The sequence below is a fragment of the Morone saxatilis genome, unplaced genomic scaffold (genome assembly GCF_004916995.1).
Source record: "Morone saxatilis isolate NCDOM2014 unplaced genomic scaffold, NCSU_SB_2.0 Contig3, whole genome shotgun sequence".
NCBI lineage: Eukaryota > Metazoa > Chordata > Actinopteri > Moronidae > Morone > Morone saxatilis.
In genome coordinates, this window is record NW_023339873.1 from 20,446,810 (window position 1) to 20,466,769 (window position 19,960).

At 39.1% G+C, this 19,960-nt stretch overlaps 1 protein-coding gene across 4 annotated transcripts in view; it reads left to right on the forward strand.

Moving 5' to 3' along the window:
- Window positions 1-15,612, forward strand: part of babam2 (BRISC and BRCA1 A complex member 2) — a 79,725-nt gene extending 64,113 nt beyond the window's left edge. For all 4 annotated transcript variants that reach the window (XM_035673416.1, XM_035673418.1, XM_035673419.1 and 1 more), the window contains exons 8-12: window positions 2,513-2,612; window positions 11,651-11,721; window positions 11,883-11,965; window positions 12,087-12,240; window positions 14,551-15,612. In XM_035673416.1, the coding sequence (XP_035529309.1) occupies window positions 2,513-2,612; window positions 11,651-11,721; window positions 11,883-11,965; window positions 12,087-12,240; window positions 14,551-14,614 (472 nt within the window). In that variant the 3' untranslated portion in view covers window positions 14,615-15,612. The remainder of the gene's footprint in view (window positions 1-2,512; window positions 2,613-11,650; window positions 11,722-11,882; window positions 11,966-12,086; window positions 12,241-14,550) is intronic.
- The last annotated feature ends 4,348 nt before the right edge of the window (window positions 15,613-19,960 follow it).

Genomic DNA, 19,960 nt, shown 5'->3' on the forward strand with positions numbered 1-19,960 from the left:
GTGCACCATGGGAAATCTATTTTAGTGAAATATTATTTTCAGCTCTGCACCTGTTCTTTTTATCTGGCCTGTTTACAATGCTATATCAATGGTTGTGGTATCCTGAAATATTTGTAACTGCCATTGCAATTTTTTTCAAATGTTAAGCCCAAATTGCACTCTCTTTCTGTTAGTGTTTCTTTAAGTATTTTAATTTTCACAATGAGAAGAACTCCCACACACTGAAACATGACATGTTGCACAAACCGAAACATTGTTTAGCAGTAAGCGAGACAGTGTGCAGGAGTTCTCATTGTTTTCAAGTTGCACCTTCCTCCAACGCACCTGTTACACATTCAGGTGTACAGAGACTTTATTTTTTATATAGTTTGGTGAAATAAAAGCATAGTATCCTCACAGGAAGAAGGTCCGGAGATTAAAATCCACTGACAGGCAGAATGAATGGATATAAACTGAATTTGTGTTGGTCTAATGTGGACCATGACCTGACGTCCAAAGGAAAATTCGTTTGATACTAGCGCAAGAGACTGGTGTCTAATCAGCCTCCATTCAATTAGGTGTTCCAGAGGCAGAACCATTGAAATCCAAAATGCATCACATTTGTTTGCATGCCTGCTATTGACACAAATGAGTGACGAACACACCACCATCTATTTTGTGCCTCTGTCCGCATTTCCATCTGAATGATATGGAGCTATTCTTAGATCTGTGGGAGGATAGATGGGCATCATTTAGATTTTCATTTTCAAAGGCTTCTCTTCTCGTTGCTGCAAGTCATTTTCAATCGACCATTTGTTGGTGCACAGCAAAATGCACAGGCTAATGCTAATTATGTGCACAAAGCCTACTGTAAATGGTGGCTTTGGAGTTCTGGAGAAAAGGATTTTGACAATGAAAATGGGTTCATGACAGTTTGCATGGCTTCTCTGTGAATAAGACCTCATTAATATTCAGCCAAGCATCATTTGGCAAAAATATATTTAGAGCAGCGATCTAGAGGAAAAGCTGTTACATATTTGAATCTTTGTGGTTGGGTTTGATTGTTTAGCTAATTTTAGTAAACTACCAGTAAAAACTCCTGAATGTGACAGATGAGCAGCTGATGAGAAACCAGCTGTTATTTACACAACTCCATTATTTATCTTGAATCTAGGTGTGTGTACAGTCCAGTCCCTGTTGACCTCTTCCTGACCTCTGTGAAGACATCATTTTCCCATAAATATGTGTGGTTTTTAGTTATGACCATAAGGTGGAGCACATTGAACTGCGCTACACCTTCCTCCTCTCTACTCCCACAACCTTTCTTTGGAATTTTAAACATTGTGCAATTCTCTGAGCTTCTGTGTTAGTTACCGCCTTTGAGCTTCATACACCATGGTGACTCACAAATATTGAAAAATGCTCTACTGAATGTAGTTTTTTGGTACATTACCATGATGTGCGCATGGTCTTCATAACCTAATACACACCTTCAACTGCTGGCACCAAAATAAAAAGGAGAAAACTATAAATTCAGATGAAAGATATTAGCCTTTACTTATAAAATGATTATAATTGTTATTTTAATTAATTAGTCTAAACGCATAGATGAGCAGTTAGATAATTTCCATGCTTTTTTAAGTCACGTCTTAGTGACTTGAGGTGTGACTTGGACTTGGTTCAAAAGATAGTCAGGGATGATGTGATGGAATTGGTAAGATCATGACCATGGTCTGTGACTCACTGTTGTTGTGTTTCACGTTTAGATACATTATTATCTCTTTTTAAATCATAGACTTTCCGATCAACGAACAGGACAAGCCCTCGGGGCTGGATGTCAACATATGTGGTCTTTGACATTTGACATAATGTTACATGATGTAGGCTATTTACATGCATTGTGCATGCTTAACCTGGTAAACAGCAGTCATCCACTTTGGCATTGCTTTTAATGACATAACAGCATTTCTAAATGGCCTGTGACTGCCCTGCTATAATGAAGAATGGAATAAAAATAGAAAGCAGCGGAAGAAATCCCCCTCTATGTGTCTTAAAATGAGAATTAAAAGCCAATAAGCGGTGCCTTAAGACCTTTAACCCATCCTCAGGGTATTCCCTCTGTTTTTGCCCCAGATCAGAAAAAAAATGAGGGAGTGACTACTTCGGTTGGTTAGTCACTGGGGAGCTGCAGCAGCAGATTTCCTGATTAAACTAGCATGCACTAATCACTAATGGAGCTGTGCTGCAGGATGGAATCAGGAGGATGTCAAAAGAATAAATGAACAAGTGAAGGAGAAAAGGCAGGATGCCACAGGCATGAGACACTCCTTTATTTTTTAATCCCACAACTTCTGGAGATGGCAGCTAACTAATGTGCTCTGTTTAGGTTTTGGTTTTGCTCAGTAGTTTAGGCAGGTGGTCATACAAAGTCTTGAACTGTCCAAATAATTGACGTAGTGGCAGAGAGAACATGGTAGTAACTTTATTTTCTGTGTAGTTACAGGATAACTGTTGTCTTTTTTCTCTCAATCAGTGCTCTGGGAGGCTCTTCAGCACTTCATATCCCAGCATTCCCTAGTGGAGGATGCCTAATTGACTATGTCCCTCAAGTGTGCCAGCTACTCACCAACAAGGTAAAAGTGTTTAGTATAACTCATTTTACTTACTTACAATGTGGTTAGATGTGCTTTGTTTTATTGTGTGTATGTGGGTGTCTGCATTACAATGAAATAATGTCTCTATTAGTGTTGAAGTCTGCATCAATTTATATTATTTGTAACACTTAAGGGTTATATATACAATCACCAATGCGTGTTTGGTCGAAATAAATCCTTAATTCTCAGAGTTAGACGTGAAAGTATTCAGGAAAAGGCTGCAGTGGTTGCAACATGAGCTAATATGAATCCTTGGGAATAAATGCACCCTTTTTTTCCTCTGACAGACTCAGATTGTTATTCTGAGTGTCTGACAGCATTACGGAAAGGATCCCTACAAATATATATATTTTATTTAATGAGAAACAGAATCACTATCGCTCGCCACCAGACCAGATAGACAAAAAAGGTAATTTTCCATATGTCATTGTAACTTCATTCAAAGTTGACAGGAACACAATACAGCTTACCAAACCCATCTTTGTTAGTATTTCCACTGTTCCAACAATCGTCAGCTTTTGGTTTGGTCAAAATAAATCCTGAATTGGCAGACGTAGATGGTAAAAACGGCAATTTCAGTGGCTTTCCTGCAGATGGAGCAGACCGGCTACGTAAACAAACCACAGAGAGGCTGCGATAGCAACACAGGCAGAGAGAGTGTGATTTCATTCTCTGCTCAGGACACCATGACTCCACTATTTCTTTACATAGCAAATAGTGGTTTTCTGCTATATGAATGTCTTTAATGTCTAGCTACTATAAGTATGAGCAAGGCATGTGACTCATTTATTGTATAGTTATAAGCTTTGGTCCAGCCACACGTGTGTCCACTGTAGAAAGTGTTTTGTCAAGCTGTGTGTTTGTATGTGTGTGTGTGTGTTAATATGTGTATGTGCATTCATGCACATGTGTCTGGCATCTGCCGACGTGGGCGTACTGGCCAACCTCCATAGGCCGTCTGAGCGCTCCATGGCCTCTGCAGGTTGACAGGTAGATATGCTGTGTAGACGCGATGTAATGCCATTTCCCTCAGGAGAAATGCCCATCCTCCACAGCCTCACACACACACACACACACAAACACACCGACCTACACACACGTACGCATAATGCACACAGATACCCTCCATCTCTTCCTATTCACCTGGACTCTGACCAGCATACTTAGGTTGTCTGGAACACTTGTGTCCCTGACTGACCTCCATGTCTCTGGGGGTTTAAGTCCAGCAGCAGTGTCAAAACCTCTCCCTCCACCCCCCAACTCATATGCTGCCTGGAACACACACACCAACACCATTGATTTCACTGCTGGTGTGTTGCAGTAAGTGTAACCAGCACTAAGCTCTGAATACTGGCACACTGCTGTTGGTAAATTCAAAAGTATTATTGATGTTTATTCTTCTTTTGTGCCATAGGCTTGTGGCTTAATACTTCAACATGGAGCTATGGCTCAGGAGGTACCATTAATCACAGGGTTTGAGGTTCGATCCATGAGGTTTCCTTAAGCAAGACACTAGACCCCAAGTTGCTCTCAATGAGGAGACCAGTGACTTAAATCCGTGTGTGAATGGATGAATGAAAGGCAATACTGTAAAGCGCTTTGTCTGTTAAGGTAGAAAGGGCTGTATAAATGCACTCCATTTACCATTTAAGAAACATCTTACTGCCCTGGCAGCAGTGTAAAGAGCACTTTGACCAACACAACAGAGCCACAAACTATACACCTTAATATACCGGTATGTTGTTTCAGTTTAATTTCTTTAGTGTATAATCGCAAGAGGCCTTGTGCTCCTGTGGAAAACATTTGTAAAATCTTTCACCCTGATCTATTTCATGCCCATTCACATGCAAGCTGTGAATGCGTGGAAGCATTTTGTGTTCAACAGGGTAAATATAAAAACTGTAAGTAAAGATGAAGCAGTTTGCAGCCTTTTAAAATAGAACTTTGTTCTAACAATACCACTGAAATAAATCTTAACACCACCTGTTTGTAGCAGGGATGCACAATATGGATTTTATTTTTATTTTTTTAGCCTATGCAATAACTAATAATTACTTGCTTGGCCGATACTGATACAATAACAGATAATTTTACATTTTTGTATTTGAAATTAATAACCTGTAACGTAAGACTGTAATGAGCAAAGATGGATGATTTAATAATCCATAGCTTTTTTCAAACTAAATGTGACAGCACTATTGTTAAATCATTAAAAACAAATAGCAGTTCATACTCTTCAAATGTTTGAACATTTACTTTTTCAAAAATTTCACAAACATACTACATCTTGCATAATAATTCTAAATAAATTATTACTGTTATAGACCAATCATTTATTGGCTCTAATTGTATTATTAGAATAATATGTACTGTAATAATATACCCATTTCCATGTCTGCATTTTAATTTATGTGCATCCCTAGTTTGTAACCTGATAACTTGAATCAAATCGTAGATGTGGACAGGCAGTGTTATGGAGCATTCCATTTGAACTGGGAAGTTGGAATTTTCAGCTGGAACGCCCCCCCTAAAGGCGACTGTCCAACTAGGAAAATTAGAAGGAAGAATCTCACCAACTCCGACCTCAAAATCCAATATGGCGGCTCCACGCATCAACTAAGTCAAAGTTGTAGTAATATTCGGTTTATTAGCACTTCTGTCTTTGTGTTTCTCGTTAAATCAGTAGTACTTCTGTCTGTGAACATGTTTGTATGAGCAAAATACAGTATAATGCATTGTTATCTACTGGTATTGTTAACAATGGCTAACCTGGCTAGAGCTTGGTTTTCTGACTTGTTGTACTGGAACTCAGTATTAGAAGGGAGAGTAGAGTAGATCAAACACTAAACATTACTACTATTACCATTATAACAGACATGACACTGTAGTTTGAGTTCATAGTCTCAAAGTGGGTTCATATAAAGCAGAAAGACACATGCTAAAAGACACAAAGCAATATTCGACTTCAATATAATCTCTTATTTTTTGTGAAATTTATCAACCACACTTGGTAAAAAAAACAAAAAAACAATGGTAAAGAAAAAACAGGACCAGCCAGGACAAGCTGTGCAGTCATTTTGTTCTTATAACACCATCAATTATTTCCTCCCACTTATTCCAGATGCCAGGATGGTATTGACACAACTATACTGCCACATACCTCAGCTGTGACCATGATTTTGCTGGGTGATGGCAGCACCTGGCATCTGCATCATTAAAAACAATCGCTCATGAAAATCAGCTACAGAAGCTAATAGGCCCTGAGGGGTTTTCAGTCATCTCCTATATGTACACACAGTATACAATCAGCTCACATGAGAAAAGGAATTAGCTTGCTTTCAATCAATTTCAATGAAATCATCCGTAATTGTTTGAAGAAATAGGCTCATGAGGGAGACGCTGAAAGTAATTAATAATGTAAGCAATATAAATAAATGTATCTGTGATTATTAAGTATGTTTATTTATTTAAAGGGTAAAATCAGAAGTGTCTCAGTACACTTTGCTGTGTAAGTGCATAGTGCATACATAAGTAGATTGTAACCCATACACCAAAAAAAGGAAAGAAATCAATCAATTGGTAGGAAAGTGCAGGTGTTACATTTAGGGTTAAATTATTCAACTGTAAGAAAGTGAAAATAGATCGCAGTGCCTTTCTGATCCAGTATGGTAAATGTGTGTCATTTTTTAACTGCTGCCAACAAATATGTACACACTAGATCTTGTTGAACCTGTTATATGTTGAAATAGTCATCAGAATGATGTTTAAATAAGGGCTAATCTAACATCTTAAACCTTTTAGCAGAATTTTGTCCAGTTTGAATAGACACAAATCAGTAAACAACTTTTAAATGTTTTTCACTCCTGACTGAAATTACACTTTTATTTTTTCATTAAATTATTTATCTAATCTGATTACTTTACAGAAATGTTCATTGGGCCGATTCATCTATACAGTAAAATTTCCACTCAACTTAAGAGCAATGAGTTGTGTGAGTCCATTTCCCAGAAGCTGAGTATACAGCAAACTTAACAATGAGTCATGATCCTTCTAACCTGGGCTTTCTTACAACTTCTTACAAAGATGCTGTACAAGTGACATTTGCACTGTGGCTGTTGCCAATTATAAGTACTGTATTGTGTGTGCTTGCCGCTTTTAATTAAAGATCCCCCAGTCATGTATTAAGGCATATCTATATTATATAATAATCTGCTTGGATTGGTGTCTGACATGTTTTTTCCACAAGAAATCCCTTCAAAAAAAATCTAAAACTTAACTTACTTACATCTTAAAACAATACATATGCACATTTTATGCATTTCTAAAGTTTTCCTGCTGGACACAAGATGTCTTCACTGTAAAGTCCATTCTCAGTGGATGTGAACTGGTGGCTTCAAGTTTCTACTTGTACAAATCATGCTCATAGGCCCCGCCCATTAAAATCAGATTTTCAGTGAGCACAGAGAAACTTTCCACTTTCAGCACATTAATTTGAAAACACCCTTTATTTTATTTATTGTGATGTCACTTTTTCATGTAATTTCCATCTAGTAATCATTATTTTTTTCCCCAGTAAATATTCCTATTGTATTTGAATACTGATGCCTATGTAGATCTTATCAGATAACCAAAACACATGGATTTTTAAAGTGAGTTTGTAGTCAGATATCAGATCTGTCACTCTTTATAATATGAAAGCCGGGGGTGGTGTGAATGTGTATGTGACAGAGATTTCTTAATCACACAGCAGGAAGCACTTCCGGCGTTATTGCATCACACTCCCCACAGACACATGCACAAACACAATAAATGGATGTGCAGGCGAGGGAGTCATGGGCACAGGCAGGTTTGAATACCTGCAGAGCGAGATCACCTGTCTTGCATCACTCAAACCTCCAGGCAGCCAATAAAAAGACTTGGTTGCGACTCACAGCGACAGTAGGGGCGGGAAATCCTTTCACAGCATGGGTGGGAAAGTTCAGTGATCCACAGTTCCCTTGAAACAGGCGCGCACACACGTACACGCAGTCTAACTAGATAAACAGCTTATTGAGTATGTGGCCTTGCAGCTTTTGAGAAAGCTAAATTGCCGCCTCCACTGTCCCATGTAAACATAATTGAACAGGAGGCTGAGTCACAATGCGTGTCTGTGTTTAAGAGCTCTTCCAGAGATGAGACCCGTCACACACACGACTGTGTGTATCAGAGATTACAACTTTCCTCTTTCACAAAATGCCGTCATTCATACATGGTTGATGAGTAATCACAACCATGCAGTAGCAGTGGGTAAGGAAGTACTGGCTCTAGCTTTATTCATGCCATATCCTGTCCTCAAATGAACCTCACAATTTTACTACGAGATTTTTACTGCTTAGGGCTGGGAAAAGTAATCAATAACTGCAATACACACTTTGATTATGCATTATAGATGCACTGGCACCAATATCACATTACATTATCACATTATTCTTGCATTGCTGGAGCAGAGGCTCGGTTTATCCCTTCTTGCAGATATGATAACTCTGAAACTGCTCCTCTTGCAAAATCTTTTGTCCAAATTATGGCTGTTTGACTGTATTTTTAAAAATATAGTCTTTCCTACAGCGACCATGGGTTTGACTCCAACCTGTGGCCCTTTGTTTTTGTTGGATAAAGCACCTCTGCTCCTTTTTACCTAAAAGTTACATAGTTTAGAAAACTATGTCACACAGTATCATGGGAAGCATTATCACAATATGAGAGATGAGAAATATTTGAGTTTGCCTTTGAGTCCCGGCCCTAATTCTGATGCATGCTGTACAATCCAGTCTCTAGTAAAATGCAGTCTAAATTCATGTATAACCTGGTAAAGTTTTTTGAATCCTTTAATAAATCTATTAAAGTTCATTGTTCAACCGTTGCAAGTAACTAAAGTTATGAATAACTAAAGATTTGTAATCGCCTTTTGTCAGCTGAGAATATGTTTTTATTGGGAGCCAAAAATATGTTCGAAGTTATGATTCATAAATATTAAATTGATAATTCTAAAATATTGATGTCATTTTCAAATGAATTTGAGGTGATCAGCTAAATAATTTCTGTGAAGGGGAGTACCTCCATTTACCATTAAGTAGGACTGTGTATTGGCAAGAATCTGGCGATATGATACAAAGGTTACAATTCAATATATATAGTGATACCATAAGCGATATATTGTGGGTTTTTTTTAATTAAATGAGCAGTGAGATCTGAATTTGTATTTATCACAGTCCATGTAACATCCAACATCTTAGCCCTCAGTTTCCAACACTGCTATCTAGTGATTGGAGCTTTAAATACTTTTTGAACTACAAAAACACTGTCCAATCCTGATCTTACAGTGTTGTGACAGAGTTTCTGTTTCTTTTCCCTCACTAACAACAATGAGTACAGACACCAGCTGGCAGCGCACATTACACACATTGATCTATATCCCTTTGATTAAATGGTGTGGACCAGGGGCATTCTCCTGTAGGTTTTCTTCCGCATTTTTTCAGTAATCTGAGCTTCACCAGCATGGCCCAGGTTCAGTGATATATAACCATCCTGCTAAGGCTTAGTCTTGCTAGGTGAATACGAGCAGGTCACCTTCATGGCTGGCTGGCTGACTGCAGGCTTTCTCACCTGCCCAGGATGCTCAACAGTCAAGCGAGGCCTGAGCTTTCTCCTCTTTGGACTTAAAGATAATCGCTAATCACACTTGTCAACACGCACTAAAGACATGTAGGTCATGGGCTCACAAGTGGAAAGCCCGTTCTGTTGTGCATGTGTAGGAGAGTTTGTACGGAGTAATTGTTTTTTGTTAATGCCTCACTGGTGGTTTTTATACATGCTCTCATGTATTTTTGAAAACCTGTTGCCTCTCAGCAAGGATGCCAGCCGAAGCCTTTCTGTGTGGAGCGTGTTCATGATACCATTGCTGATAAGCAGCAGTTGCTTGGGGTGTTGTAAAATGTAAAGCAACCCACCTTAAAACAAGCTCTTCAGTGTTTTTCTCCTTTTTTTAAAAATGATGCACAAGAAAAACTGAAATGTTTACCATATTGTATTAATAATTTAATAAGAATGAACATAATGTGGAGGCTCTGTGTAAAAATGTTGACTGAAATTAAGAAATCGTATTATAATGAACACAGTACTTTGAGCAGACTGTCGTTTCTATTTGACAGACACTATGGTAGAGCTTTTAACACCAGCTTATTTGGCTGTCAAGTGGTAAGCTAAACACTTTGTACTTCTGTGACATTTAAATTCGCCTGTACAAAGATTGCATGTAATACTACTTTTGTACTCTGAGCTGTCTGGTTTTAAAGTGAAAGCAACCATTAAAAAAACTCACCTCTCTTAATCTCTCTACAGGCCAAGGCATTGTTTACATTCTGGGTAGGTTCGCTCTGAAAGCCTCTCTGCTAACATGTACAGCACTGCCAGAATTTCCTCTCAGGCTGTACACAGACGGAGAGCTAGCTTTGCTGATAAGGACCTAATTCAGGTCAAGAAAGACCCGGAAACCATGTGGAGGGGGCAGCTGCTGAGGGGGATAAAAGGGGAATGCAGTTGATGAGATTAAAAACAATAAACACAATATTTTTATTAAACAGGATATATGTAAATGCTGTTGCTGCAAGGGTATTCTTCTGGGCTGGGGGGATCAAAGACCTTTAATCATGTAATCATGACGTCCCTAGTTCACATGTCCTCTCCCCTTTTGCTCCCATGTTTTCTGTCATTTTCTACTGTCACCTTTCAAATAATGTCAAATTCTTGAAAATCTGTTGCTGCTGTGAGGAACGTTCCCAAAAAAGGGCTACCAGATGCTCGCAAATTGTATGAACTACATTTTGAATCTGTGTTTTCATCAAGGGCCAAAATAGAGTAACAAAATAAAGCAGTTTTTATAGTGTATTGTAGTTGTAATAGGGCTGTATTGAATGTCATTTTTTTTTAAATGCAAAGCTTCGATGGAAGGTTACGAGTGAGCCTTCAAATATCTGTCGTCATATTTTATTTTATTTTATCAATACCCTAAAAAGAAAAAGTCCTCAATTTAAATAAAGTGATTCATTCATTTTATTTTTTTTGTTATGTAAAGGTATAATGATCAGGATTTGTCGAGAGAGAAGCAGTGGTTCAGCCAGCGAGAGAGTGAATGAAGAGAGGGAGCTGTGTTAGCCAGAACAAAAGCAGTAAATCAGAGATCTAAAACAGAATTTTCTGATTGTTTCATGGAGGTTACCTATTATAGCACAAATAAACACTACCACACCTCCCTGCGGGAATTCAAGTAGAGGAGAAAGACTGTGATATAGCTTGGTCGCTACTTTTATATATATAGTCCCAACCAGTGCTGCATTAAAATGTTGATTTCAAATTAAAATTTTAACGTTATGGATGAAGCATCAATGCTTCAAACTATTTGTTTTTTTTAAGGGAAATGTATTGTATGTGGACTGTTAACCATGGTAACCCAGTGAGGTACAAAGTGTTGGCAAGTTAACGATTGTGTATATAATTACTTTTAACATCTCTCTAGCAATTATATTTTGAGCAGGCATTAGCTTCTTTAAGGGAGTGACCCAGTGTTGCCAGGTGATCAATAGTTAATCATATTTGTGTGATCATTTAACCCTTTGTATCATGTATGATCAATAATTCTAAAATACTAATGTGTGATCGTTTTGACGTGTCATAGTTTCCTTTTTGTTTTTTAAATAATAGTGAAATGGTATGTAGCTCATTTGGGCCCAGCCTGATTCGTCACACATTCATTCTGTAAAGTCAATAAAATGCCAACAATATACATATTATTTAGTTTTTGTCTCTTTGTTGTGGTTTTTTAATGGTTGACTTTATTAACTTTATTGAGCCCAGTGAATGCCATCTTAACATTGCTCCTATAAGTCACTGCTGGGGTTCAAACTGTATTTTCCATTCGCCGTGCGTTTTGCTAATCCCATTGTGTGTACTAAACCTTTCACCTTTCCCTTTGTTCTCTCTAGGTGCAGTATGTCATCCAAGGCTATCACAAGAGGAGAGAGTACATCGCTGCCTTCCTCAGCCACTTTGGAATGTGAGTCAACTAGAGAGGACCACATCCTCCACTGAAGTGATCACAACTTGTGTTCGGCAGCCATGTATTTGTCTCTGTCCCTCGTTATTTTACAAGGTGCTGTAGGTGTAAAATAACACCTGGTGAGACTTTGCAGAAATTAATATGTGTGTGTATTGCAGGGGCGTGGTGGAGTATGATGCGGAGGGATTTACAAAACTGACTCTTCTACTCATGTGGAAGGACTTTTGCTTCCTAGTACACGGTAGGAAGTGGCAAAACACACACTTACATACTGCATGCATCACATTTGTTACTGTACAATAACCTTATTATTATCTTTCTCATTCGATATCTTTCTCTATCTGTCCCTCTGCTCCTCTTAGTGGATCTACCGCTGTACTTCCCCAGGGACCAGCCCACCCTCACCTTCCAGTCTGTGTACCACTTCACCAACAGTGGCCAGCTCTATTCTCAGGTGCAGAAGTCGTATCCCTACAGCCCTCGCTGGGATGGCAATGAGATGGCAAAGAGGGCCAAGTGAGTAGCTCCTGCCTCAGTAGATTCTATGCATGGAAATTATGCTATTTGATTTGTATAGATTTTATTTGCACATTGAGTTAGAATGAGATACAGTGGGCTTCAGCGACAGAATGTCTTGTAGGTATTGAAATACTCCACTAACTCAAGTGCATTTCAGGACTACTCTCCCAAGACTGTAACCCTTCTCTGATAAGTCATCCAGTCGTTTATCATGCTGAATTTTCTGTATGAATTACATTAGATATACCATACAATAAGACCGTATAGCTTGAACTGCACTATACACAACACAGGCCATTTGTTTATATTCACAGATTTTATTATACCTTCAGTAAACATTAACTGGTATGACCCCATTAGAGGAAATCTATAGGCGTCAGCTACGACCTGAATTGTTTGCTTTTTGCATGGCAAAGGTTAATAACTGCTGTAAATATTTGCAATAGATGTGAATGACACTACAGAAGGTTCAGAAGGCAATAGTAATCTGTTTTCTCAGACGTTATCTGTGTACTTTCTTTTATCACACAACAAATGCGGACCTATTTGGATTCTGGTCTGTTAGCTCCATGGATTTGACTGCAAGAGCTTTGGCTCAGCAAAGATTGATTAAAGGAAAATTCTGGTAGTTTTCATTCTTCCATTCTTTTTATTTTCATTCGTTCTAACGGAGCAAGCAGTGCAAGCCTCCTAAAGCTCTCTAAAACTGTAAAAACTCTGTAAAAACACATGTCCGAACAGAGAAATCTGCCTGCTGGATTTATTTTTGCTAACTGTACAGGGATCTGCAGTCAGACTGCTCGCCGACCTAGCTGTTTGGTTAGCCAACTTGAAAACAATCTATTCATTTGCAGTAATAAAAAACATATATTACTCATCATTTCATATATAGCATGATTCAACTTCAGTAGAGGTGAACAGACATTATATAAGGCTGAAAGACTTTGGTTGCTTTTTAGGGGCAATGATCAGAGGCATACAATTGTTGTAGTTACACAACTGGGATCAGGTATAGATTTTAATTTATAAATTAAAATATAAATATTGAAATATGTTTCAAAACAGAGTCTGTGGGGGACTAAAACTGCCAAAGATTTTTTTTAAATAATATATATATATATATAAATAAATAAATATATGGCATTAACTGCACCAAAAATAATAAATGTAGGCTTTTCATTTATATATATATATTAATTTATAAAATATGACACAAATAGATCTTCTGCCTTTATTCAGTTTAACTTGTCATTCTACTAATACTTAGGTTTACAGCATACGAAAAGAAAAAAAAAAGGGAGCTTTTCTTTGCACTCTGATGACGATCAACCATCAGCCCATGACATACTTTAAATGACAGCCACCTTATTTGCATAATGAAGCAGAAATGTATAAAGAAATGTAAAAAGAAAATACAGAAATAAGTAAGTTTAGGGAAATAATAGTGTGAAAATGGAAAACTAATAAATATATATATATATATATATATATACATTTGTAAAAAAAAAAATCATTAAGAATGAATAAAATTGAAGTAAATAAATAGGGGAATTAATTATGTCACATTTTATAAATTACTTAATGCCTACATTTATTTTAATATAATGTTGGTGCATTCAATGGCATATTAATGTATTTATTGAATCAATTTATTTTTAATTTTAGCAGTTTCAGTCCTCCATAGTTTCCTGGGTTGTTCAGTGTAGTTTATATTTGAAAGTGTGATTTGAAAGCTTCAGAAGGCTTGTCTTATTTCAGGAAGCCACTGGCCTGGCCAACAAATAGTCGCACATACAGTAACTCCCCGTAAAACCATAACTTTGTGTACAGATGTAATGCGTTAATTGGTGAGCTTTACTGGTGCTGGTAGGCAGAGTCCCAATGTGTTTCCCCCTTCTTTCAGTACTGATGCTAAGCTAAGATAAGTTAAGAAACATATTGAACCAACAGATATGAGAGTGGCATCAATCTTCTCTTTTAACTCTCTGCAATGTTGAAACACACACATACCTATACACCACCTGAATATGTGGGCTGTGGGGGATATTTTTGCGGGGGGGGGGTTATGTCTCCTGTGTGTCCTGAGCGTTAACACATGGAGAGTAGATATCTCATATAAAGTTGTAATTGTAACAAGTAAACACATTCTGCCTTTCATCTGTACTTTGATACATTCTGCGGGTGGGACTGACCCAGTGAATTTGTTAGATGCTTTGAAGCAGTTGAAACACAATTATTGTCATATTTTGATGTTTTATTTTCTGTACTCTCTCTCCCTCCCCCCTCCTCTCTCTGTCTCTCACCCAGGGCGTACTTCAAGAGCTTTATCCCTCAGTTCCAAGAGGGAGCCTTTGCCAACGGGAAACTCTAGTACTCTCTCTCTCTTAATGACATGCCTGGAGAGTTGCCTGTGGGAGTGTGTATGTGAATGTGGGTGTGTTTGTGCATGCCATTGTGTACCTGTTTATGAGTATGCACAGACTTACATTTGTGAAATGTACTGTACTGTAACAGTACAGTGAGAATGACAGTGTGCTTTTTGCACACCGACTCTGTGAATTCCACAGTTTGACCTTGAAATGGTTGCCTCTTAGTTTATTCACTTTTTTTTATCTTAGTTTTAGTGAGAAGCCGCTGTGTAGAAATTTAGAAGATGTTGTCCTGGCACTGCAATATGCTGCAGCTAAAACCTTAAAACTCTCACCAAATTTCTGAAATAAGCACAAACACTGAAAAATAGAATTTATGCTGTAGATACAAGCAATTGGTGTGATGGTTAAGTTAAAGATAATGTGAAAGTAACCGACACATGAACAGTGAGCTTATGTCACATAGTGTGGTGGGAGCTGGCTGAAATGATTGTTTGGTGCTTGTTACCAGCTCACAGTAAAGGGCCTTTATTTTGAAGAGAAACTCCAAACTTGGACAGGAACTTGATGTGACAATCTGTCTGTCTGACCTAACAATAACTAGTATTGTTTAATTGTGTTGTGCCAATGATGCCTGGCTTCAAGCAGTCAAACCACAGAGGGTTGGGCTCGCAACACTCCATCCAGAGCTGCCGTGCTATGAACAGATATTTGTTGATATTTAAACAATATGTAAACTATTAACTACGTGTAAATCACAAAGAGCTGTAGGGGCGATTAAGAACACCTCTGTTTACTGTTTGTTTGTTTGTGTCACTCACACGATTGTCAAGTTGGGCTCCACTGTTGATGTTAAAAACTATTTTTGCCTTTAAATTGTGTGTTCCATTTGACTGTTTAAAGCCCTGTGAAGTGTTTTACTGACATGCTGACAGTACTGTAAGTTAGAATATGTTTTGTCAAAATTTCTACCCAGTAAAGAAGTCTGTTTCCCCTGAAAGTGTGTCATGTTTTGTCTGTGTGTTTGTTATATTGAAAATGATCATTGATATGAATTGGATGGGTGGGAAAGATTTGAGAGCGCTCACGACATCAAGACGTTTGTATGATTACAGAGTGAGGATTAAAATGCTGTGCACTGATAATATAACCATCCATTACATATGGGGTTAATTACATTGAACAACACCCTTGGGTTAACGTGAGCCGTCCATATTTGAATGTAACACTTTCATATTTTTAACTGCCAAATCGGATATACTGAAGCAGTAAAATCAGTTTCCCAGTCATAATTACAAATTGGACGTGAGCGCTATGTACAAGTTAGAAATTCAGTGCCAGTAATCACCAGTACTGAGTACCAGCACTTCTGATTTTTGTCCACATGAGTACTCTTACTTCTTACTGAGTACCGTCACCTGTCACACCAAATTTCATTTCAAATTTTGTACTATTTTGATAGGATTATATGTTTTCATTTATTTAATTTTTAAAAAGATTCCTCTGCGTACCACCAGTGTTACACGCACTGTAGTTTGAGAAGCAGTGACTTATAATGTTTGCATGTTAACATTTGCTATTTAATTAGCACTAAACACAAATTGTCATTAGTTTTACACTGGACAGTCGATGGCACTGGATTATTGATTAATTATTGATCTTGTCTGTTACATATTTGCAAATGGTTATCCATCTAATACTCATCTCATCATTTCACACGAAACTAACAATGTCTGGCAATTAAAAGATGAAGATAATGTCTGACGATAAAGACTTAAATTTCCTCTATAAGTCAAGGAATTGCCAAAATAATTAGGATTCATCCTCTGGGGACATTGGCAGTCCATCCAATGGCATCCATCAACATGGTGTACTGGCCAACCAACACTGCCATCCCAAGAGCCGCACTGTTAGTGTGGCCAAAAACAGAAACTGAAAATATTTTCAAAATAAAGTCAAGATGCTGCAGAGTTAATTAAATTGCAAATTATGGGAAGCAATTTTCTTCATTATTTTTATGCTGTCTTACTCATAAAGTTTGAAATTACTCTCTGCCCTCCAAATGTGTAAAGGTGTACTTTTATGTGTGCACCTCAGTATCTGTAAAGCATTTATAAACCCTCGAGTTGTTTTTTTACAGGCCCCAATGTCCTTGTGTAACAAGGAGCTACAACACACAGAGGATGTGTGTGTGTGTGCACACACGCCCATGCATGGATGTGCACATGCATGTGCTTGAGCGAGGCAGAGTGTGCGCTCGCTTGTTTTCATCATTAAATGTGAGGGTCATAGTTAGGGGTCCTTCCTGGCCCAAGGCGCAGCCTTTTGCTATATTTATTGTTGGTAATGCAGCAACTGTCAAGTCTAATTGAGAACTATAGGGTGAATGTATCTGGGGCATTTAATAGCATCAAGGCTCTTAATAAAATAATTAAAAAGCAAGATTCTTTTTGTCTTTTTCACTGCCCCGCTCCATGTTTCTTGCTCTAACCTTTCCCGACCTGCTTTCAGAACATCTCTGCTGTCAGCCGCGGGACGAGCTGCTCTCATTTTGGAGATCTGGGGGGGTGTTTGAGGGAGACGGGGGGGAGTTCAAAGGAGGGGTAGCAGGCTGATGGGCACCATCTATAACAAGCATGAGCAAAGAGCACTTTAACTTGACAGTCAACTCGAGACATCAGGACTTTGCACTCAAAAGGTAGCAAATGATTTTCAATAGTGGTGAATTTCAGCATGGATGTGGCCCCTGTGGGTGAACAAAACCTGAATCCAGGGTTTACATTAGCTGAAATAACAGAAGAGTGACTGGATCATTAGATTTAACAGGTGTAGCTTAAATCATTCTTCTGAATACAGACCATGACATTGCAATGTGTGAAGTGTGCCACTTAGATTGTCAATGTGAGGAAAAAGTATTCACTCCTGAAGTTTTCTCCAGTCCTTGATGTTGACCCAAGTTGACATAAGCCCTTTAAGTAACTTGTAAACAATTCCTTCCAAAGTGCTTTAAACTGTGTCACTGTTGCAATGCTTAAGTCACATTTAGTTAGCCTCCTCCCTCAAAAGTGTCTGCACCTAAACATGGCTCACCTTTACACGCTTTTAAGCAACTTAACATGGATTTATCCAGTGTAATGATCCTGTGAAGGTGCTGCTCAAGGTACCTTTTGAAGATGTGTTTCTCAGCCCCCTGAATCACAGTGCAGAGGTCTGCCAACCCTCCGAGCTAATACTCCAAATCCACTAATCCAGCCGTCTTTAAGAGATCTCAACAGCAGTCGGATGGAATAATTAAAGGCTGGAATAATTAGCTCGGAATCTGTGGACGGGGGATGATTAAATTGATGAGAGTGGGTTTTTTTGTGGTGCTGCTGAGTTCACGCTTTGCCGGACTGGGATGCAGAAGCAATGGTCATTTTCCCTCTGAGGGCGAATGGGCGGTTGAGTGGTGTTTTAACCATTGTTTTTACTCCACTGTATGACTGGAGGTGGGAAGATCTCCATCTTAGCCCTGCTGGTGGCAGGACGGCCAACCTGACCCAAGCTAACAAAATAATGAGCATACAATGGATGCGAACAGCCTCCTCCAGAAGCAGGTGTCATTAGCTAAAAGGGAGCTGGCAAACATGAATATTAGCATTAGATTAACGTTAACGGCTCTGGTGACAACCCCATAAGCAGCTAGCTCGGAGGCAGCGAGGACCTGCCAGCCCAGGGAGAACTGACAACTGTGTGAAACAGGATCACTTAAAGCTGAGCAATGAGCACCTTCCTGGGCAATAACCCAGAGCAAGCTCTCGGCATCACTCACCCCACTTCACCTCAGAAGTCGGGCTAGTCGCCGGAAACTTTTTAAAAAGTAGAAAATATGCGTAAGGCCGACAGAGTTGCTTTGAGTGTGGCAACAGATGTGGGGAGTGTACATGGAAAGATGATAACAGAAAAGGAGGGAACGTGTAAAGAGTGATTGAAAATCCTGAATCATCACCTTGTGAACTGAGACAGTAAACAGCTGGGGCAGTAGCGAGGATGAGGTAATCAGAGGGAAACAAGGAGCAAAGGCCTGAATATGTCAGAGAGCGGTAAAGGCAGACAGCTGCTTCGCTCGCGATTGTTTGCTTCCTTCCCCTGTCACCGTGTCCGAATCACCCAATCTGTCAGCCTCGACTCACTTTTTTTCCCCCCCATCTTCATGTTTTTGAACAGCAGCCTTTTGACTTAGCATATATTCCCCCGGAAAAGACAAAAGACAGTTAGCCAAGTGAAAGAGGAAGGGGGGGGGGGATCACAAACTCTTGTGACTGTGGGGTACTTTGTCTCTAAGTACAAATTCAGAGTGACATATGGGGAGTTTTCTCCCCCCACCCACCCCCCTCATCTTCAGCGTGTTTGGATGGAGGGGGGCTGCAGAGGAGTGTGTGTGAGGAGGGGTGGATTTCGGAGGCTATGCAGCATTTGCGATGCAGCGTAGGGTTGTTGATGCGAGCCATGTTGAGGATGATGGAGCTGAGAGGCTTAACTAATTTTGGAAAGAGAGAGCAGGAGGAGGAGAGCGGAGGGGGGATTTGGGGCCTTTTGTTACAGCCTGTTTGATCTGGGAATTTGAAAAAAAAAAATGGCCCAGAGATGTCGTGAAAATGAGAGAATTACTGCTTGGGTCCCTCACTCTTCTTTTTTATCAAACTCGAGTAGCACGGGAATTCTAATGCACTCCCGAGTCAAAGCGGCAGATATTTTTCTCCCCCCTCTTGCTTACAGATAATAACTGGATCTAGTTAAACCCTGATTGTTAATTGCTAATTACTCCTCGTACATGAGAAGCCAGGAGAGCGTAGCTAAGCTGATCAGATGAGTCTTCGCTCTCTGGAGCTTGTAGGTTTTCCCGTTTTGTCTCGTCTTCGTGTTGTTGAGGCGTTCTGGATCGGCTTGTTTTCGTTGGCTTTTGACAAGATAAAGAAAGATTTTTGTCGAAGAGGGGAAAGAGCAGAGGAGGGTGGCGGGGGCTTTCTCCCCATTTTCCCCTGGGTGTGATCATAGACACTAAACCTTTCATGGGTTAACCAAAGCACATCCCGCCGGTGTTTTTTCTCTGGAATACAGCCCTCGGTTCCCCTGCGTTAAGCGAGCAGTTTGGCCTTGGTTCAATGTGCTTGATTGTCGTAAAAGATGAGACTCAATTTACTCAAAAATGCTTAAACGGGCACCCTGTGTTTCCGCGGCAGAAAGAGGATTCTGAGCTTTAATAGTTTTAAGGGTAATGTTTGGCAACAATTGCTCCATTACAAAGCGTTATCTCAGAATCACTTCATTATCAGATGGTTTTATGAAATTCAGGAAAGCAGCGTTAA